At 42.5% G+C, this 19670-nt stretch overlaps 1 protein-coding gene across 2 annotated transcripts in view; it reads right to left on the reverse strand.

Annotated features, from left to right (window-relative positions):
- Positions 1-19670, reverse strand: part of LOC120034295 (solute carrier family 23 member 2-like) — a 58842-nt gene that overhangs the window by 11788 nt on the left and 27384 nt on the right. The window contains exons 1-5 of one of the 2 annotated variants that reach the window (XM_038980835.1): positions 15630-15729; positions 13928-14130; positions 9328-9426; positions 8485-8601; positions 4503-4660 (exon numbers count right to left, since the gene is read on the reverse strand). In XM_038980835.1, coding sequence (XP_038836763.1) covers positions 4503-4660; positions 8485-8601; positions 9328-9426; positions 13928-14130; positions 15630-15678 — 626 coding nt within the window. In that variant the 5' untranslated portion in view covers positions 15679-15729. Of the gene's footprint in view, positions 1-4502; positions 4661-8484; positions 8602-9327; positions 9427-13927; positions 14131-15629; positions 15730-19670 lie in introns of those variants that run through there. The other variant, XM_038980914.1, reaches the window with a different exon arrangement.

The raw sequence follows: 19670 nt of genomic DNA on the forward strand, positions 1-19670 counted from the left end.
CCTAATCATATTTATTTAATACATTTCCTTGGAAAGATAATTGCCCGGTGCTTCTCCACCTATGCATAGGCTATATAGCCTACCCTATTTAATGAATATAATAATAATAATAAAATAAATGGCATTTAGGAGAAGCTTTTATCCAAAGCGACTTATAGGCTATACATGGTCACTCCAACGTCTGCTGTGGCCATATAGCATTTACTGCGAGGCGGACTCCGCAGAAGTCAGAGCAAACATACTTTTTTCGCTTCCCAGATCTGTTGTGAAGGAAGTTGTAAAGGAAGTGAGTTTGTGTTTATACAGGACTTCACGCCCCCACCTACCGTCAACCAGTCATGTCAATGTGGAGCCCTCCACATTGTTATGTATATTTTTTTTAAATTACCCCTTTTTCGCCCCAATTTCGTGGTATCCAATTGCTAGTTAGTCTTGTTCCATCGCTGCAACTCCCGTATGGACTCGGGAGAGGCAAAGGTCGAGAGCCGTGAGCCGAACATAACCCAGCTTCTTGACACAATGCCCGCTTAAATCGGAAGCCAGTCGCACCAAACGGGTCGGAGGAAACACCTGGCGACCGTGTCAGCGTGCATTGCGCCCGGCCCGCCACAGGAGTCGATAGTGCGCGATGGGACAAGAATATCCCTGCCAGCCAAACCCTCCATAACCCGGACGACACTGGGACAATTATGCGCTGCCTCATGCGTCTCCCGGTCGCGACAGAGCCTGGATTCGAACCAGAATGTCTAGTGGCACAGCTAGAGCCCTCCACATTGTTACATGCAGAAAAACATGTTGATTGCTGGCGCTGAATATGTCTATATCGGTCTGCTAATACAGGATTAGTAAAGGCCCAGAGCATTACTTTTGTGAAAAAATGTAAACAAAATATATTTGAGTGTTTACCAGCATTTGTAACTTGAGTCTGATAATTATCTGTACAAAACATTTACTCTGATAATACTTGTGGAACATAAAACTACTTGCTTGATATGTTTTCCAGTTTATTGAATTACAACTTTATTTCTATGTTGTTACAGGTAATTTTTTTAGGTTGGACTTTTGCACATATAGCTCGTTAGTGCATAGGGCACACCGATTGGTGTCACCTTAGTCAGTATGTGTTACACCTGTGCTGGTTGCCATCTCGTTAGTGGGAAGGTCTTTCACGTTTGCTTGCCCACGTGCTATTTAAGAGTGGCTGGCCAAGTTCTCCAGTTGTCTTGGTAGATGGTTAACACTTTTAGTTGGTGCTCCCTACTCTGATTTCTAGATGAACAATTCTTTATATGATTTCCCTATTCACCTTTTTGGTTTGGTGTAGGTTTTTCTTTTGTTTGCCTCTTCAGCAAATTTAGTGGGCACACTTAGTAGGTGTATTTTAGGTTCCAGTCGTTGCTAGTCAACTTTCAGTGAACACCCCAATGAGTGTGTCTTTCAGAACCCCTCCTAAAACCCCACCTGTTTCATTTTGGTTGTTGGTCAGTGACTCTTTGTTAGTTCCTTTACCATTTTAGTAGACACTCTTATCCAGAGCAACTTACGGTAGTGAGTGCATACCTTTTCTTACTGGACCCCCGTGGGAAACGAACCCACAACCCTAGCATGCAAGCTCCATGCGCTACAAACTGCCCCTCATCACAAACCACTTGATGTCTCAGTGTACTCAATTACTGTATTGTGCATTGGTTTTCTTCATGGTGATGGAAAGTCTACAGGTAAAAACCTAGATGACCAGCCTATGTACATTGACATTAAGTGGTTTGTAAGGATGGTAAATTTAATACTGCACAAAGTGGTTTTCCTTATTTGTTCATGAAAAATATCTAATTTTATGTGGATGTTTTGCATCTTTGCCTATAACTTTGCACCTTTTGATGTAAATATTTGAGGACACGGTTTTGTTCTTTCTGGATTCCATCAGAATGAGCATTGCAGAGAAAGGGACAGGGCAACAACTCTTACAATTCCAACTATTGAATCCTGCAAGATAATGTTCTTAATTTTACAACTACCTTTGTCAAAGCGTAGATGATAAGTGTTGTCTATATCGGTCCGCTAATACAAGTAAAAAGCCCAGTGCACTATTTAAATGTTTCTTTCAAAATATAAAATAAAAATAAATCTTATTTTTCAGGGGGTGCTGCAGCACCCCTAATTCCCACAGCTATGCTCAGATGACAGAGCTTTTTGGCCCACAGGCAACTTAACTAGAAGCAGCAAATTCTTATTGTGTGAATAATGCAGCAAATGTGCTTTTAATACAATAGGTAGGCTAACACATATGAAGCAGAAAGACAACTTTTCCCAAACAATCTGCAGGACAACAAAAATATTTTTCCCTAAATTGTCTGTCTGACCGCTTGGTCCCAACTACAGCATGAAAAATGCAGAGAACGCCTCAATGATCTGTCGGAATCCGCAGCCCTCTATGGTGCACAATTGCTATGTATAGGTTCATCATCTGTGTATGCAAGTGCTGTGTATGCTTCTCTGTGCGATCAGTCCTAACTGCAGGACTAAAGACAGGAGTCAGGTCCATAATTATTGATACCCTTGATAAAGATGAGCAAAAAAGACTAAAATAAATACTGTGCTATATTGCATGCTCAAAATGTTAAATTATATTTTACCATAGGTATGAGGTACTTTTCTGCATATTCTTTTTTTTCAACGCCAAACCCACCACTGGTGTGCATGGCCTTATAGCTATATTGTAATGTTATCTGACCGTAGAACCGGTTCCAATCCAAGTGCCAATGGCGTTTATCAAACTCCAGGCAGTGCTATGGTCAGATGACATGAAAATAGAGCTCTTTGGCCCACATTTATGGTTCTTCGGTTGGACACAGCTTAAATTACATCAACCCATTTTCACAGAAGTCCTATGTGGCTGAATGCCTGGTTTCTCCTTGAGCTGAGAGGAATGTGTGAGAGCCAGGCAGACAGTCTGCCATACCACTGGTCTGTGAGTGTATGTGCAGTTCTTTTCAAGGCTGTAGCCTGACTATCAGACACTGTAGCCGCTGAAACAGTAAAATACTGCTTAATTCTCTCGTTTCAGACAGGAATCATTCAAGGCCATGAGACTAGCGGAGTACCTTCTGTGTGTGTTTGTGTGTCAAGTGTGTGTGTGCAGTGATTTCCTGTCAGTGCTGCTGTATCTTGGCCATGAGACTGAGACGTGCAAACACAATTACAAACAGATTACCATGACATGACATGGCATCTAGCAACACATTCACGTGTGGTAGCGATAATAACCATGGCAACAATGATGAAACCTGGCTGTGGTATTTCTAAAGGATATCATATTTCTAGAGTGAGAGAGAGAGTGGGCAAGGGGAGGGAGAGACAGAGAGGAGAGAACAGAAGGGCATCTCAGGTCACACTGACTCACTGAGTCAAATTTGAATCTCTAACCACAGTGAGGAGAGAAAGAACTGAAAAAGAGGGAACGAAAAGGAGAGAAAAAGAAAAGGATAGTGTTTCCTGTAGAGGGAGAGGTGGAAGAGAGAAAAAAATAAAATGGAGTGCTTGTTTGTCCATTCGGTCAATGCTCCTCACCATGTAGCCCTAAACATATCCCTAACGCTAACCACACTGTGCAGAATGTAAAACTATGGATATCTTCTCCCACAGTCTGGTTTACTGTTGACACCAAACATTCATGACATACTCAGGCTAACAACCCAAATGGCTCCCTATATCATAGTGCACTACTTTTGACCAGAGCCGTCAGAATATGGTGCCAGTTGGGAGGAACCCCCGGACACTCAGAACATTTCAAGTTCACTGGTCAGTCTGGGAAGAGGGGGTGCAGCTCTACAGTTGGCCAAATACACACACCCACACTTTCCTGCCCTGGTGCTAACCCACTCCATTCCAGTTACCAACAGTACAACTTCTGGCTCATGTGCTTTCAGAAACTGTTGAGTCACATGCGCACACGCGCTCACACACACATTTTGCTACACCCGCAATAACACCTGCTAAATATGTGTATGTGACCAATAAGATTTGATTTGACATACACACACACACACACACACACACACACACACACTAGAGAATGATAGAGGGATAAAGAGGAATGAAGGAGGAACAGAGGAAGAGAAAGGATGGAGGAGTGACTTTTCTCAGTCTCTTCACTGTCTATTATGCCAACATGGTACTTAGAGAGAGAGGAGGGAGAGAGAGGACAGAGGAGAGAGTAGGGGGTGAGAGGCAGAGGGTATAAGGAGAGAGAGGAGATGGAGAGAACACTAGAGAAAGAGAGAGGGATGTAAAACATTTTACAAGCAGTAAAGGGGAAAGTGCAGGAGAGAAGATCAATAGCACAGTATTCTAGAGTATTATGTACAGAAGCCTGTAGCCACAACACTGGCCTACAGTTTCCCTTGGTGCCTGCATCAGCCCTAAACCCATCACTGTGTGTGTGTGTGTGTGTGTGTGTGTGTGTGTGTGTGTGTGTGTGTGTGTGTGTGTGTGTGTGTGTGTACCTGCAGCCCAGTGTAGTCTGTAGCAGGGTGGTGATTCCCACACAGAAGAAGATAGTTCCTATGAGCTGACTGGTAGCCCACTGGTCAAACCCTACACACATGGCTTCAGCTAGCAGGAATGGCACCGCAATGGTACCACTGAAACATGTCAGGTAGTGCTAGAGTGAGAGAAGAGAGGATTACATTGTGAAAGTGTGTGTGTGCGTGCGACAGTGAAGCAGAGCATCAACTTTCATAAGAGTATGTTTTATAAGCATCAGTGTGAAGGGGAGGGGCTTAGTTACATCAGGAGTGGGGAGACTATGTTACATCATATGGGTTATAGAAGGGGAAATAGGAGGACACTTGAATAAGCAGTGAGATGGCATTTTTTGAACTGGGCATGGCTGCATCTGAACATTGTCTGAAGTGGCTTCCACTCCTTGTCTCCTTTTGTTCATCTGCACTGGTAACAAAGGACAGATTACAGCAATAGGGAGGATCCCGATCAGGCATTACCTTTCACCTCTCCAAGTATTTCACATCAGTGCAGATAAAGGAGAGGAGACAAGGAGAGGAAGCCATGTTATTCAGTTGCAGCCTAGGTAATAGAATATCTCTGAGGACACAAGGCAGTTGTCATTACTTGCATATTACATAGAGAGAGTCAACATGGCATTATTTGCATATTACACATATAAATCAGACAGTCAACTGCATAAAAACCAGTGGCAACACGTCATTCAGGGCAGGTGGGGCAAGCAATAGGCTAACTAAATGGTTCTTCATGGTTATCTCAGTGTCTTTGTGGTCCAGTGGGTACAGCTGCTGACAAATGGCACACATACGCCAGAGTAGGCATGGATTCGAATCCGGCCCACTACTGCCCTTGATATATTTTGAGGAACTAGTACTTTTCTAGTGACTCTGTGGGCTGTAGTTGTACTCTTACTCAAGCAATTTCTGAAGGACGTAACTTACTTTTTACTCCATTACATTTTACCAAATCACTTTGTTACATAGATTTATATTATTATATAATAATAACCAAATGTAGCGAATTAAAATTAAATGTACATTAAATCAAACTATGGGTTCCCTTTTACGTCTGTATGAACATTTCATAACCCCTTGACCAAGGAAATGTATTCAAAATAGCTTGCCATCAAAACTCTTAAGTCCATTGACTCTCAAAGTCATCCGTCAAACCCAGTTCTATCTCGACCACAGCTCTTCATATTTTTGTTCTTGGGTTCTTATCCAGATGCGAGGTAAATTGCACTTTAATTACCTTCTGCGTTTGCAATATTATATATTTCTGGAGTAAGATAAGTATTTGTAAGATATAATTCTGCTGCTGAAATTGAGTTGAGGACAAGTGCAAATGAAATGCCTAGGTAGCTAACTAGCTAGTTTTGGCTAACCCAGAATTTGACAGAAAAAGTTTCATCTCCTGTTTTTAGCTCCTCATACGATCTCTGTTTGTTTCCCAACTAGTCACTTTGTTAGTGGCAAAAAGAGTGAATAGAGTAATCAGATGTGTGTGGCAATAGCTAACTAGCTATCACATTAGGTTGAAACTAGACAAGCTGTCTAAGCTAGCTAACTGTAGTGTCAACCATGTAACTAGCTAACGTTAGCTAGATCAACGGTTCAGTCTACTGCAGCATCCGCCCATGCATTGCTCTCTCTCTCTCTCTAAATGTCATTCAGTTTTTGTGACAGGGCCTATAAGCACCTCTGTCATACAGTCAGTGTATCATCTCAGTAAGCTTTTTGTGCCAGACTAGAAATCACTTTTTTTTGTGTGTGTCTTTATTTACAGCTTGTAGCGGCACAACCGAGGGTGAGGAGAATGGGCCAAGCCAAGAAAAGAAAATACCCTTCAAAGTGGAAAGGAGGTTCAGAAGAGAAGGAGGGAGTGTCAATCCGGTTCTCTAGAAGAGATACAGCTAATCAAAAATTGACTTTACGAAGCAGGTTAGGAGAATTAATGTAGCCGGTTAGAGTAGATTAAGGTTAGGAAAAGGGTTAGGATTAGCTAAAATCTATATATTTTTTAACGTCAATTTAAGTCCTTGGTGAAATGTGTCTGATTAGCATACTAGTAACATGATTGATAGTGACATTTCGGTATTGATTGCTTGACTGTTGTACCACTAACCTGTTCATTCTGAGTGAAAAATTAAACATCACACTTGCTGTAAATATTTTTAGTACGCATTTACCATCACATATACTTGAAATTATATTGTGAAATAAATGTTCATTAATGGTATTGAAATTGTAAAATGATTCCAACGTCTCGAGTACCATATACAGTGGGGAGAACAATGTCATGCAATAAAATGCTAATTAATTACTTAAAAATCATACAATGTGATTTTCTGGATTTTTTGATTTTTTTTTTTAGATTCTGTCTCTCACAATTGAAGTGTACCTATGATAAAAATTACTGACCTCTACATGCTTCGTAAGTAGGAAAACCTGCAAAATCGGCAGTGTATCAAATACTTGTTCTCCCCACTGTAGCTTTATGAAATTGTGCACATTGAAAGATATTAAGTCAACATTGAATGACCACAATTGAAACTGTACAGCCTACGGACTTTGTTCGAGGTCAGTTTTCATTGGAGAGTATCTGTGCCGGGGGACATCTGCAAGATGGTGCTGACAGGCTTTAATAATAAATAAATTGCACTAAGTTGTTATCCTTTTGTTTCGCTTTCACAGTTTACCAACAGGTGTAAAAAATTAACAAACTAAATGTGTAACTGGTACTTAAGTAGTTTACTGACCGGATACTATTTTTACTCGTACTTCAGTAGTTTCTTCAGGCTGAAATTAACAGTACTTTTACTTAAGTACTCTACCCACCTCTGCAAATTATACATAGCCTAACTATAAAACATGGGCGGGCATCCACACTGGAGGAAAGTTTATCGTTCTACAGTACTGTAGGCCTACATCTGTCAATCAACTGATGGCAGGTCGTCAATTTAGCCACGGAAACACAAACAGTAGATTATCTGTTTTCAAACCTTTCATTATGTGCCTATCAATAAGCTAACGGGTAGCCTATAGGAATATAATAAAACAACAAGGGGCTTATTGCAACCATCGATGGCACTAAATTATTGCCAACTGAGGTCTCGTTAAACCATCAATATGCGCTAAATTAAGCTATATAAAATGACGGTTGTTGATACGTATGGCTGCATCTCAGATACATTTTGCACATTTAAGTGTTGCAGTAATACAACCTAAGCCTATAGCATGAGCGAGCGAGAACATTATTTTAAGATATTGGGATCAGGGCTCGCTGACTCGACTGCCCCCGAATGGAGAGAAAGAGAACTGCTAATTTTTAGCCAATCACAAGACTCATTTTAATTTCCTGAACCTTCAGGAAAATTCTCCGCAACAAAAGACTGATCAAGTTAAGATCAGACATCTGTAAGACGTTTTTCTACAGACCCAGAGTCAAATGAACTTGTAGATACCATGTTTATGTCTCGGCGTGTAGTAGCAGTGCTAGAGGCTTCACTAAAGACCCGGGTTCGATCCCAGGCTGTATCACAACCGGCAGTGATCGGGAGTCCCATAAGGAGGTACACAATTGGCCCAGCGTAGGCCGGGTTAGGGGAGGGTTTGGCCGAGGTAGGCCGTCATTGTAAATAAGAATTTGTTCTTAACTGACTAGTCGGAGGTAGTTAGAGATAGCTTCACGAGCCAATGCTAATTAGCGCAATGACTGGAAGTCTACAGGTACGCTATGTAGACTTCCTGTCATTGCCCTAATACTAGCTCGCATTGGCTCGCGAAACTACCTCTAACTTCCTTCATATTGTACACCGAGACATACAAATGGTATCCACAAGTTCTTCTGACATTCAAAAACGGCTTCATTACCAGAATCTCACAATACCCCTTTAAAAAAGGTAACCCAGAGGTACCAGGGGGGATGTGTGTGTGTGTGTGTGTGTGCTTGCATGCGTCTCACCTGTAAGCCCAGGAATATACACAGGTACCAGGGAGGGGTGTCTTCAATGGTGTAGATCATGTCCATTCTCCTGGCGTCCATACTGTCTGCACTGTCCAACGTCTCCGACATGGAACTCTACACACAAACACAAACAAAATGGTGAGAACTATAGATGTACAACCTCAAACACCACAGGCTATATGGTCTCTGGAGTAAAGGGTTAAGACTAAGAGGTTGTCTGTGTAGTTTAGTGTTACAGGTAGCAATCTATTTGTAAGTGTGTGTGTGCCTGAGGGAGGTAAGACCTGAACCCAACCACTCTAGGGGCTGTCATTAAAGCATTAGTTACTGACATGAGTCACAGGTGGTAGGATGAATTATAGGCCCAAATGGCCTATTCCCTATTTAGTTCACTACTTTTGACCAGGGCCCATAGTCACAGGCTGATGAGGTCACAGCCACATGTCCAGACAGAGACAGAGGGGGAGGAGTGAGGAGCGGGGAATTCAGAATGAAAGAGAGAAACTAAAAGATTCAGCAAGAGAGTTTCGTAATGAAGAAAGACTAGGGAGGGAGGGATTTAGAAAGGGAGAGGGAGAGAGAGAATAAGAAAGAGAGATTCAAACAGACAACGATGAGAAATTTTTCCTGTATCTGTGACCTCTCTCTCAGTCTCTTTCATGTCTTGTTCTCACGCGAGGGGAAAAGTGCAGAGTCACAGTGACAGGGAGAGGAGGGGATGATCAAAAGAGCAAGCTAGGGGAGAGAGGGGGAGGAAGGTAAGGATAAACAGAGGATGTAGGGCGATTAGTGAGATGAGAAGGGAGAGTTAGGAGTTTGAAGTGTGCGTGCGCCTTGTACTTTCTCTCCTCCCTGGTTCTCTTTAGTGTAGACGGCCATCAGCTCAGTGTCTTCAGTGTCCTGCTCTCCAGCGGCCTGTCCCACTCCGTTAACCACCACCTACAGTACAGCACAGACAGATATATGGCAATACTTTATCCATCTACAGGACAGTACATACACAAACAATGTAATTACCAAGAACTGACAATGTCATTATCACTGTCTTACTCCCAACAACATGTATTTCAGACCCTTTAACAGTAGGTCTACAACATGTATTTCAGACCCTTTAACAGTAGGTCTACAACATGTATTTCAGACCCTTTAACAGTAGGTCTACAACATGTATTTCAGACCCTTTAACAGTAGGTCTACAACATGTATTTCAGACCCTTTAACAGTAGGTCTACAACATGTATTTCAGACCCTTTAACAGTAGGTCTACAACATGTATTTCAGACCCTTTAACAGTAGGTCTACAACATGTCAATGAAGGAGGAGCGGTAGAGATCGTATGATGCAGAACGTATAATGCATGTTTACAATACATATAATAGAAAGTGCTATGGTGGGTGTGTTGCATTCCAAACTTTTGAATGAAGTGTTATGCTCAAACACTGTGCATTTGCAGTGATACCGCCTGTTTTGGCAGAGCAAAAACGTCCCCTGAAGAATTTTGCAAACAGTTCACACACACACACTACATTTTCTTTTTTTATTTAACCAGGAAGGGTTCAAAGTAACAACTAACACACTTGTGTACGCACAAGTGTGTGTGTATCTGCAAGAGAGAGTACATTTCAAGGATAGCAAAGCAAGGGCATTGATAATGCTTGGGTAAGGTTAACAAAACTATTGGACCTAACACACAAGGACAGCCTGGGTGTTGCTTTAGGGGCCTTTGCAGCTCAGCTTAATAAAAAGGATCCAGGGGAAAAGAGGGCCATAATTAAATTAGTTCCTTCATTAGTGCATGCACTGGTCTATTCTTCACACTGACGGACACACATATGCTCTAGGGATCCAGGGTGTGTGTTGTATCCTCTGTCTGTGACTTGGTTAGCAAATTATAGATGAAGGTCACGAACACACACTTTGAGGATGTGTCTTTGCATCTCGTCTGTCAGGCATGAAAAATAACAAATTACTTTTGTTCTGACTCAAATGTCATCGGCATTAAACTGTGTGTGTGTGTGTATTATATAAATGAGAGAGAGAGAGAGAGAGAAGAGAGAAGAGAGAAGAGAGAGAGAGACTTTCCTGGGGACACATTACATTTTATCCTACTACCCATTTTTCACTAGTTTGTAAAGATCCCTTCTGGCAGAGCAGACAACAGATGAGAGACCTTAGAATGAACTGAATATTAGGTTCTAGACAATGGATCCTAAATGAAAGATTATACATTACACAGTCTGTTTTTGTTTTGTTTTTCTGTCTGTCTGTCTGTGTCTGTCATTTGTATTAATGGACATCACAAAACTAGTACCTTGGGGAAGGCATGCAGAGAGAGAGCTATGGAGGGGAGAGTGAGGTGAGGATTAAGAAGAAAGAAAGAATGACATAAGGGAAGGAGGTGGGACTATTGCTGTACAGGTCATTGAGAATAGCCACTGTGTCCCTTTATCCACCTCTGTCCCATTCAGCCATTCAGTAACAGCAGAGAGGAGCATGTGAATGGGATACTTATAATAAACAGGATATACAGTGCATTCAGACAGTATTCACACCCTTTGACTTTCCCCACATTTTGTTGTGTCACAGCCTGAATTTATAATGGATTAAATTGAGATTTTGTGTCACTGACCGACACACAATACCCCATAATGTCAAAGTGGAATTATGTTTTTAGAAATGTTTATAAATTAATAAAAAATGAAAAGCTGAAATGTCTTGAGTTAATAAATATTCAACCCCTTTGTTATGGCAAGCCAAAATAAATTCAGGAGTAAAAATGTTGCTTAACAAGTCACATAATAAGTTGCATGGACTCTGTGTGCATAGTGTTAGTGTTTAACATGGTTTTTGAATGACTACCTAATTTCTGTACCCCACACATACAATTATCTGGAACGTCCCTGAGTCGAGCAGTGAATTTCAAACACAGATTCAACCCCAAATCCAACACAACATCACTGAGTACCACTCTTCATATTTTCAAGCGTGGTGGTGGCTGCATCATGTTATAGGTATGCTTGTCATTGGCACGCACTAGGGAGTTCTTTTAGGATAAAAAGAAACGGAGTAGACCTAAGCACAGGCAAAATCCTAGAGGAAAACCTGGTTCAGTCTGCTTTCCAATAGACACTGAGACGAATGCACCTTTCAACAGGACAATAACCTAAAATACAAGGGCAAATATACACTGGAGTTGCTTACCAAAATGACATTGAATGTTCCGGAGTTGCCTAGTTACAGTTTTGACTTAAATTTATGGCAAGACTTGAAAATGGCAGTCTAGTATTGATCAACAACAAACTTGACAGACCTTGAAGAATTTTAAAAAGAATAATGTGCAAATACAGTGCATTCGGAAAGTATTCAGACCCCTTGACTTTTTCCACAATTTGTTATGTTACAGCCTTATTTTAAAATTGATTAATAAAACAAATCCTCAATCTACACACAATACCCATATCAACAAAGTGAAAACAGGTTTTTAATTGTTTGCAAATTTATATAAAAATAAATAAACAGAAACACCTTATTTACATAAGTATTCAGACCATTTGCTATGAGACTCAAAATTGAGCTCAGGTGCCATTGATCATCTTTGAGATGTTTCTACAACTTGATTGGAGTCCACCTGTGGTAAATTCAATTGATAGGACAGGATTTGGTCCCATAGTTGACAGTGCACGTCCAAGCAAAAACCAAGCCATGAGATCGAAGGAATTGTCCGTAGAGCTCCAAGATAGAATTGTGTCGAGGCACAGATCCGGCGGAAGTGTACGAAAAAATGTCTGCAGCATTGAAGGTCCCCAAGAACACAGTGGCTTGCATCATTCTTAAATGGAAAAAGTTTAGAACCACCAAGACTCTTCCTAGAGCTGGCCACCCGACCAAACTGAGCAATCGGGGGAGTAGGGCACTGTCAGAGCTCCTGAGTTCCTCTGTGGAGATGGGAGAACCTTCCAGAAGGACAACCATCTCTGCAGCACTCCACCAATCAGAACCTTATAGTTGAGTGGCCAGACAAAAGCCAGTCCTCAGTAAAAGGCACATGACAGACCGCTTGTAGGCACCTAAAGGACTCTCAGACCATGAGAAACAAGATTCTCTGGTCTGATAAAACCAAGATTGAACTCTTTGGCCTGAATGCCAAGCGTCACGTCTGGAGGAAACCTGGCACCATCCCTACGGTGAAGCATGGTGGTGGCAGCATCATACTGTGGGGATGTTTTTCAGCGGCAGGGAGTGGGAGACTAGTCAGGATCGATTGAAAGATGAACAGAGCAAAGTACAGAGAGATCGTTGATGAAAACCTGCTCCAGAGCGCTCAGGACCTCAGACTAGGGTAAAGGTTTACCTTCCAACAGGACAACAACCCTAAGCACACAGCCAAGACAACGCAGGAGTGGTTTCGACTTGCCCAACCAGAGTCCGGACTTGAACCCGATCAACCATCTCTGGAGAGTCCTGAAAATAGCTGTGCACGACACTCCCCATTCAACCTGACAGAGCTTGAGAGGATCTGCAGAAAAGAATGGGAGAAACAAATACAGGTGTGCCTAGCTTGTAGCATCATTTCATACCCAAGAAGACTTGAGTCTGTAAACACTGCCAAAAGGTGCTTCAACAAGGCACTGAGTAAAGTTTTTTATTTGCATACATTTGCAAACATTTCTAAAAACCTGTTTTTGCTTTGTCGTTATAGGATATTGTGTGTAGATTGATTACAAGAAAAAAAAGATTTCATCAATTTGAGAATAAGGCTGTTACGAAACAAAATGTGGAAAAAGTCGAGGGGTCTGAATACCTTCAGAATGCACTGTATTGTACAATCCAGACTCACAGCTGTAATTGCTGCCAAAGGTGATTCCAACATGTATTGACTCAAGGGTGTGAATATTTAATAAATTAGCAAATTTACATTTCTAAAAACACGTTCTCTCTTTATGGGGTAGAATTTTTTTTTTTTAATCCATTTTGAATTCAGGCTGTAACACAAGAAAATGTGAATAAGTCAAGGGTTATGAATACTTTAAGGCACTATAGTTGTAAATCTCTGATGGAATCGAAAACAGGACAGGCTTTGTGTTGGGGCTTCTCAGCACAGTATCACATGCGTCCGTCCAACTGTTTGTGGCTCGAAACCCTCGTTATTGTTGATTTGTGGTGTGACGCACGAGGGGACTGTGCTGCAGCCAAGAGGGAATGGCCAGAACAAAAAAACTGTCACGACATATGTGTTTGTGTGTGACCTTGAAGAGTGTTAAGTGATCCTAATGACAGGTCTGTGTGTATGGTGGCCTAACCCTGTCATTACAAATCAATCCTCTGTCAGTGTGTCAGCTTGATGACCCTTAACTGCCTAAATACCCCTGTGCAAGCAGACACGCACACAGATGCATGCATACAGACAGAAAACATACTCGCGCACACAAGTATACTGTACCGGAATGGGGTAGAAGTCTGCTCTGTGTTTGTTCTCCTCCTCATACTTCGCCCCTTCTCCCTCCATCGACTTAGAGGTGATATTCTTCCCCATGCCCATTCCTCGCTCCTCCTCTTCCCTCACTCTCCCCGTCGCTCTCTCCGGTAGAAACACTGCAGATTGCGCCTTCAGCTCCCTTACATGGTCCAGGACTGTGTCATCTACTGAGAGAGAGAGAAAGAGAGAGTGAGAGAGAGTGAGAAAGAGGGGCGAGAGAGAGAGATTGATCATTTACTATTACTTTCATGAGTGTGGCCATGAGGCCATCTAGACTAGAGTAGTACAGAAGGTAATGTACTATGTAAAGTATGTTAGAAACTGGGCCCTTTGCCCACTGGATCAAAAGCTCCACGGGGAGTCACTGAGGCTGTGGCTGGGAAGCAGGGTTGGGCCTAAAGCTGAGTTTACAGAGAGACAGCGGTCTGGTCCTGGTTCCAGAGCCCAAGACTTGACCTGAGGCAACAGTATCTGCACAGTCCCCTTCTCTTTACCCTAGACTGGATCATCAAAGGTCAGAGGGGATCCAGGACTGTGGAAATACCTGATACTGGGATGGGCCTGGAAGACCCAGAAAGAGTTCAAAATGGCACCCTATTCCCTCTATAGTGCACTACTTTTGATCAGAGCTCTATAGGCCCTGGTAAAAAGTACTGCACTAAAAAGTGAATAGGGTGCAATTCGGGACACAAACCCAGATGTATGTACTCATACAGTACATGCTGTCGATTACAAACAGAGAAGGAGGTAGGGGATGAGGGAGGAGAGCAAGGATAAAGACAGGGCATTGGGAAGGATAAAGACAGGGCATTGGGAAGGATAAAGACAGGGCATTGGGAAGGATAAAGACAGGGCATTGGGAAGGATAAAGACAGGGCATTGGGAAGGATAAAGACAGGGCATTGGGAAGGATAAAGACAGGGCATTGGGAAGGATAAAGACAGGGCATTGGGAAGGGGCAGATAGGGTCAAAAGTAAAGCAGAGTAGACAGGGAAAATGAGGAGGAGCGCGAGGGATAGACAAAGAAGGAGAGAAAGAAGGTAGAGGGAGAGAAGGGGATAAAAGGTCGGAGATGGGAAGGAGGAGAAGGAAGCGTGGGGAGAGAGAAGGAGAGCGGGATAGAAGCAGGGAGGTAAGTTTGTTAGTCAGGAGGTGGTGTTCTTTCTGGCATCATGTCAACTCCACTCACCCCTCATGTCATCTTTCACTGTCTCACCCCCATGAGACACAAGGCCTTCTTGTCAGACTAATACCTTTCCCCCAACACCCTCACCCCATCCCTCTGATTTAAAAATGATAGACTAAGCCTCCTCTCCAGTCTCCAGAGAAAGCTTTTTAGTCCAGGAGTAGCCTTAATCTAGTTCCGGGAAACTAGCCCTGAGCTTCCTTCTGTCCTTAGCCTTTCCTCACCCTTATTCTACCTCCTCTGCACCAACCCTCTTCTCCCATCCTCCATTCTTCTACCTCCCCCTTCTCTCTTGTGTCTGCCAGCAGTGTTGACTGCGCCCCTCTTCTCCCCCCCTTGCCTTCTCATCCATCTTCAGGTTTAGGATTGGTCAATGTGTGAAGTACCTAGTTGACATCATGCCCCCCCCTCTTTCCCTTTCCTAAGCCCCTCACCCCTTCCTTCCCCCAGTTAGTGTTTAATGTTGTCAAGTAAAGTACCTAGTTGACACATCCCATCGCTCCTGTCGAGCTGGGCAGCGGGGTGCATCTGTGTGGGAGGGCTGAAAGAGGGGGGAAAGCGATAGAGAGGGGGAGGGGGAGAAAGAGGCTGAGAGAGACAGAGGAGAGAGGTGGGGGGTGGACAGGTGAGGGGTAAGGGGAGAGGGTGAGAGTAGTTAATATGACAGCCAACATTCATTAACCGTTCATCAGTCAGGTAATTAATGACATTGATTAATTGAGCCCTCTCTCTATACACACACACAAGCTTGTTACAAAGCCATAGGCCTATCACACACACCTTTTCGTGACATGTAAGTAATAATAAAACACATGAGTTGGTGCCCTAACAGTGTCCTACAGTGGCAGTCTGTCCCATAGTAGACTACAGTGGTGTGTGTGTATGGTATGTCCCATAGGCTACAGTGTTATGTGTGACAGGGACTACCACAGCTCTGTTTCTCCCGGCTCAATTCGTTCTGATGAGCCCAGTTTTAACATGAGGAGACACTAGCATGTGAGCCGAGCGGAGCGAGAGAGAGACAGAGACTTTGTGTCTGTGCGGCTGACTGACTTGCACACCATTTACTACACCCGGGGCATGGAAACCACAGAAACCATGAACGTCAACAACATCAAAGGGCTCATCACATTTGTCAGAGAGCGCGTCCACCATGAGACACAGAGAGAAACCGAGAGTTACAGAGAGATCCATGGAGCTGATGTCTTAGTGTTGACAACAATCCATCACCCTCTCTTCAAACCCTGGATTCTGAAGGGTACACATTTCAGTGTTGTTGTGTGAGTGTGTGTTTTCAGTCAGTTATGACTCCTTGCAGTTCAAACCAAATTGTATTTGTCACATCCCCTGAACACAACAGGTGTTACCGTGAAATGCTTACTTACAAGCCCTTAACCATCAATGCAGTTCAAGAAATAGTTAAAAAAAATTTACTAAATAAACTAAAGTTAAAAATAAAATAAAAAGTAACACAATAAAATAACAATACCAAGGCTATATACAGGGGGTACCGGTACCGAGTCAATGTTCGGGGGTACAGGTTAGTTGCAGAGAAACAGAAGTGAAATTTACAAGAATACGAAATCAGAACTTTACAGAAGCGCCTAGAATAACCTCATGTTCAATCTGTTTATTGTCCACCCAGAGGGATATAGTCTTATGAACACAGTCCTATAACAACAATTAGAAACTGGGTGGTTCGAGCCCTGAATGCTGATTGGCTGACAGCTGTGGTATATCAGACCATATATCACAGGTATGACAAAATATTTATTTTTACTGCTCTAATTACGTTGGTAACCAGTTTATAATAGCAATAAGGCACCTCGGGGGGTTTGTGGTATATGGCCAATATAACACGACTAAGGGCTGTATCCAGGCACTCTGCGTTGTGCATAAGAACAGCCCTTAGCCGTGGTATATTGGCCATATACCACACCCCCCTAGTGCCTTATTGCTTAAACAGACAACTTCTTTATCAGAAGCACATACACTGTGTACTAGAATGTGTGGAGATACAGGGTAGGTAAAAAGAGAAACGGAGAGCATGAGAGACAGAAATAGAAAAAGACAGAGACAGAGAGAAAAGGGAAACAGAGAAAGAGGAGAAAGACACGTGCAACGCTAACTTTAACCCTACCCAGTATACCCATGGTTGACAGTGCTGGCTACATCACCATGGTAACCTGAGCTCTGTTCCACAGTGATGTAAGATTCCACTTGAGGAGGAACACAATCCCTGCCCACCAGATGTGTGTGTGTGTATGTATCCCAGTCTTACCAGATAATTGTCCACAGCTAAGCATGGCCAGGTCTTTGCAAGAACGATAAATTGTTATGCTTAGTCTAGCCAACAATCTACAACAAATGTCAGAAAGCTAAGCAACCTAGGCCTAGGGGCCTATTCATGAGAGGCTTCTGCTGGAACTTTTCTATTCAGAAACCAAATAAATAACCTATGATCTTATCTGTATTTGATCTGCCCTTGAATAATTTCATACTAGGGATGTGAAAGGGACATAACAGCCAAACAAAGTGCATTTTCACACACAGGTCTGAGCCAGGGGTTTCCAACATTTTCTAGCACGAGCTACTTAAAAAGAATGAAAGGTTGCGAGCTACTCATTTTTTAAAAGCGTTCAAACAGGCACATTCTTCTCTTCTGTCAATATACCTGTGAAAATAATGGTTAGCAACCCGTATTTGGAATGACTGGCCCCTCAAAATGATATTTGGTATTTTCCCCAAATTCTGTTTTCTCAGTTTTATTTTTCCTGGTCTGGGATTTTTTCTAAATGTTTTACTCTCAATATTACAATTATTCATAGAGACACAACAAAAATGTATGTTCTGAGTCCATGTCAATTCTTAAATCACACCAGAAGACCATTTTTCAGGTCTGGGGATAAAAAACGAACAGTTTGGGATTTTTGTGTTGTTCCCCTTTAGATTGCCCAACTGGAAAGTGAGGAATGTGTTGGTCTAGCGATGTTTCTGCTGTTTGGCCTACTGCTGCAGCACATGTCATGGCCCAGTTTGTTAAACAATGGCCACCAAATTGATACACATAATCATAATATAGTTATGTCAGGTATGCCTACTTTACAGTTAACATTTCATTGAGAATGTTTTAGGAGAAAATCTTTCTCTACGCACAAGACGGTTATCATTAGCAGCGCTAACTGGCTACATACGGAGTGATAAACGCACGCACCAGACAGACAGACAGGGGCAATATTGCTGGAAATTAATTGTGAGTTATTGTGTTACGTTAAGCCATTAGTGGCTAAAAACGACTGGGATAATGTCAAATGTGGCTTTGATTTGATAGTAGCCAGGAGCTGTATATTTATGACAGTTTGCGATGAAAAAAATGCATGTACTTTCAGAATTGCTTGGCGAGCTACTCGTAGGTAGCTACTTACTGGTGCTCGTGATCTACCAGTTGGAGACCCCTGTTTCGAGCTATAGTTTGATTCAGAGTTCGATTATTTGTGACATTGTGTTTTTTTGGTCCGGTTGGTTTTACATTGCAAAATGTCAAACAAACTAAAATGCCTAAACAAAACCGTGTTCATGAAAGTAATTTTTTTTTTTTTTTGTTGAAAAATGCTCACATTAAAATCCATCTATTTTGTGTCACAAACTTCATATTACTTTCGCTTGGGTCTTCCAACAACGTGCGGGAGGAACTGCGCTCTAACTGCGTCATGACTACGCTATAATCACGGGTATAGCCCCAGCCCAGTCTCCCCTAATCTGCATCGGATGTGATCTTAAATGCGCTGCTTGCAACTCACATAACGCTTCATAGATATGAAATGATGGTACTGTGTGCATTTCATCAAATACTCACAGTCAAACAACCAATAATAATGCCCCGCTTCTGGTTCTTTTCCTGTGTTTGGTCCGGACTGCGTTCTCACCTACAGCGAACCGCACCATGGCACGAATGTAATTGGACCGAGGCCACTCTTTTTGAGCGAACCACAGTGCGTTGTTTATTGCGCTCCCGAGTGCAGATAGTTCAGTTAATTTGGCCTGGTGTGAACACTAAGGGGGAAACATGCTAGAGTTCGGGGAAAAAACGCTCCAAACCAATTTGGTATGAAAGCCCCCTAACTCTAGATAATAGTATTGATCTAGATAATAGTATTGATCTAGATAATAGTATTGATCATGACAGACAGGGTCTCTGAAGGTTTTGTAACTATGCAGCTCTGCTGCTTATCCGTTTCCTCCATCTCTCCTGCACCTCCATCTCCTTTCACTCGGACAACAATAAAAGGTCAATAGAGCATTGGCCTGGAAAGGGCAGAGGTCACAGAACTATTTATTTATTTTACCTTTATTTAACTAGGCAAGTCAGTTAAGAACAAATTCTTATTTTCAATGACGGCATAGGAACGAACAGTGGGTTAACTGCCTTGTTCAGGGGCAGAATGACAAATTTGTACCTTGTCAGCTCGGGGACTCAAACTTGCAACCTTTCGGTTACTAGTCCAACGCTCTAACCACTA

The sequence above is a fragment of the Salvelinus namaycush genome, chromosome 1, assembly GCF_016432855.1.
Source record: "Salvelinus namaycush isolate Seneca chromosome 1, SaNama_1.0, whole genome shotgun sequence".
NCBI lineage: Eukaryota > Metazoa > Chordata > Actinopteri > Salmoniformes > Salmonidae > Salvelinus > Salvelinus namaycush.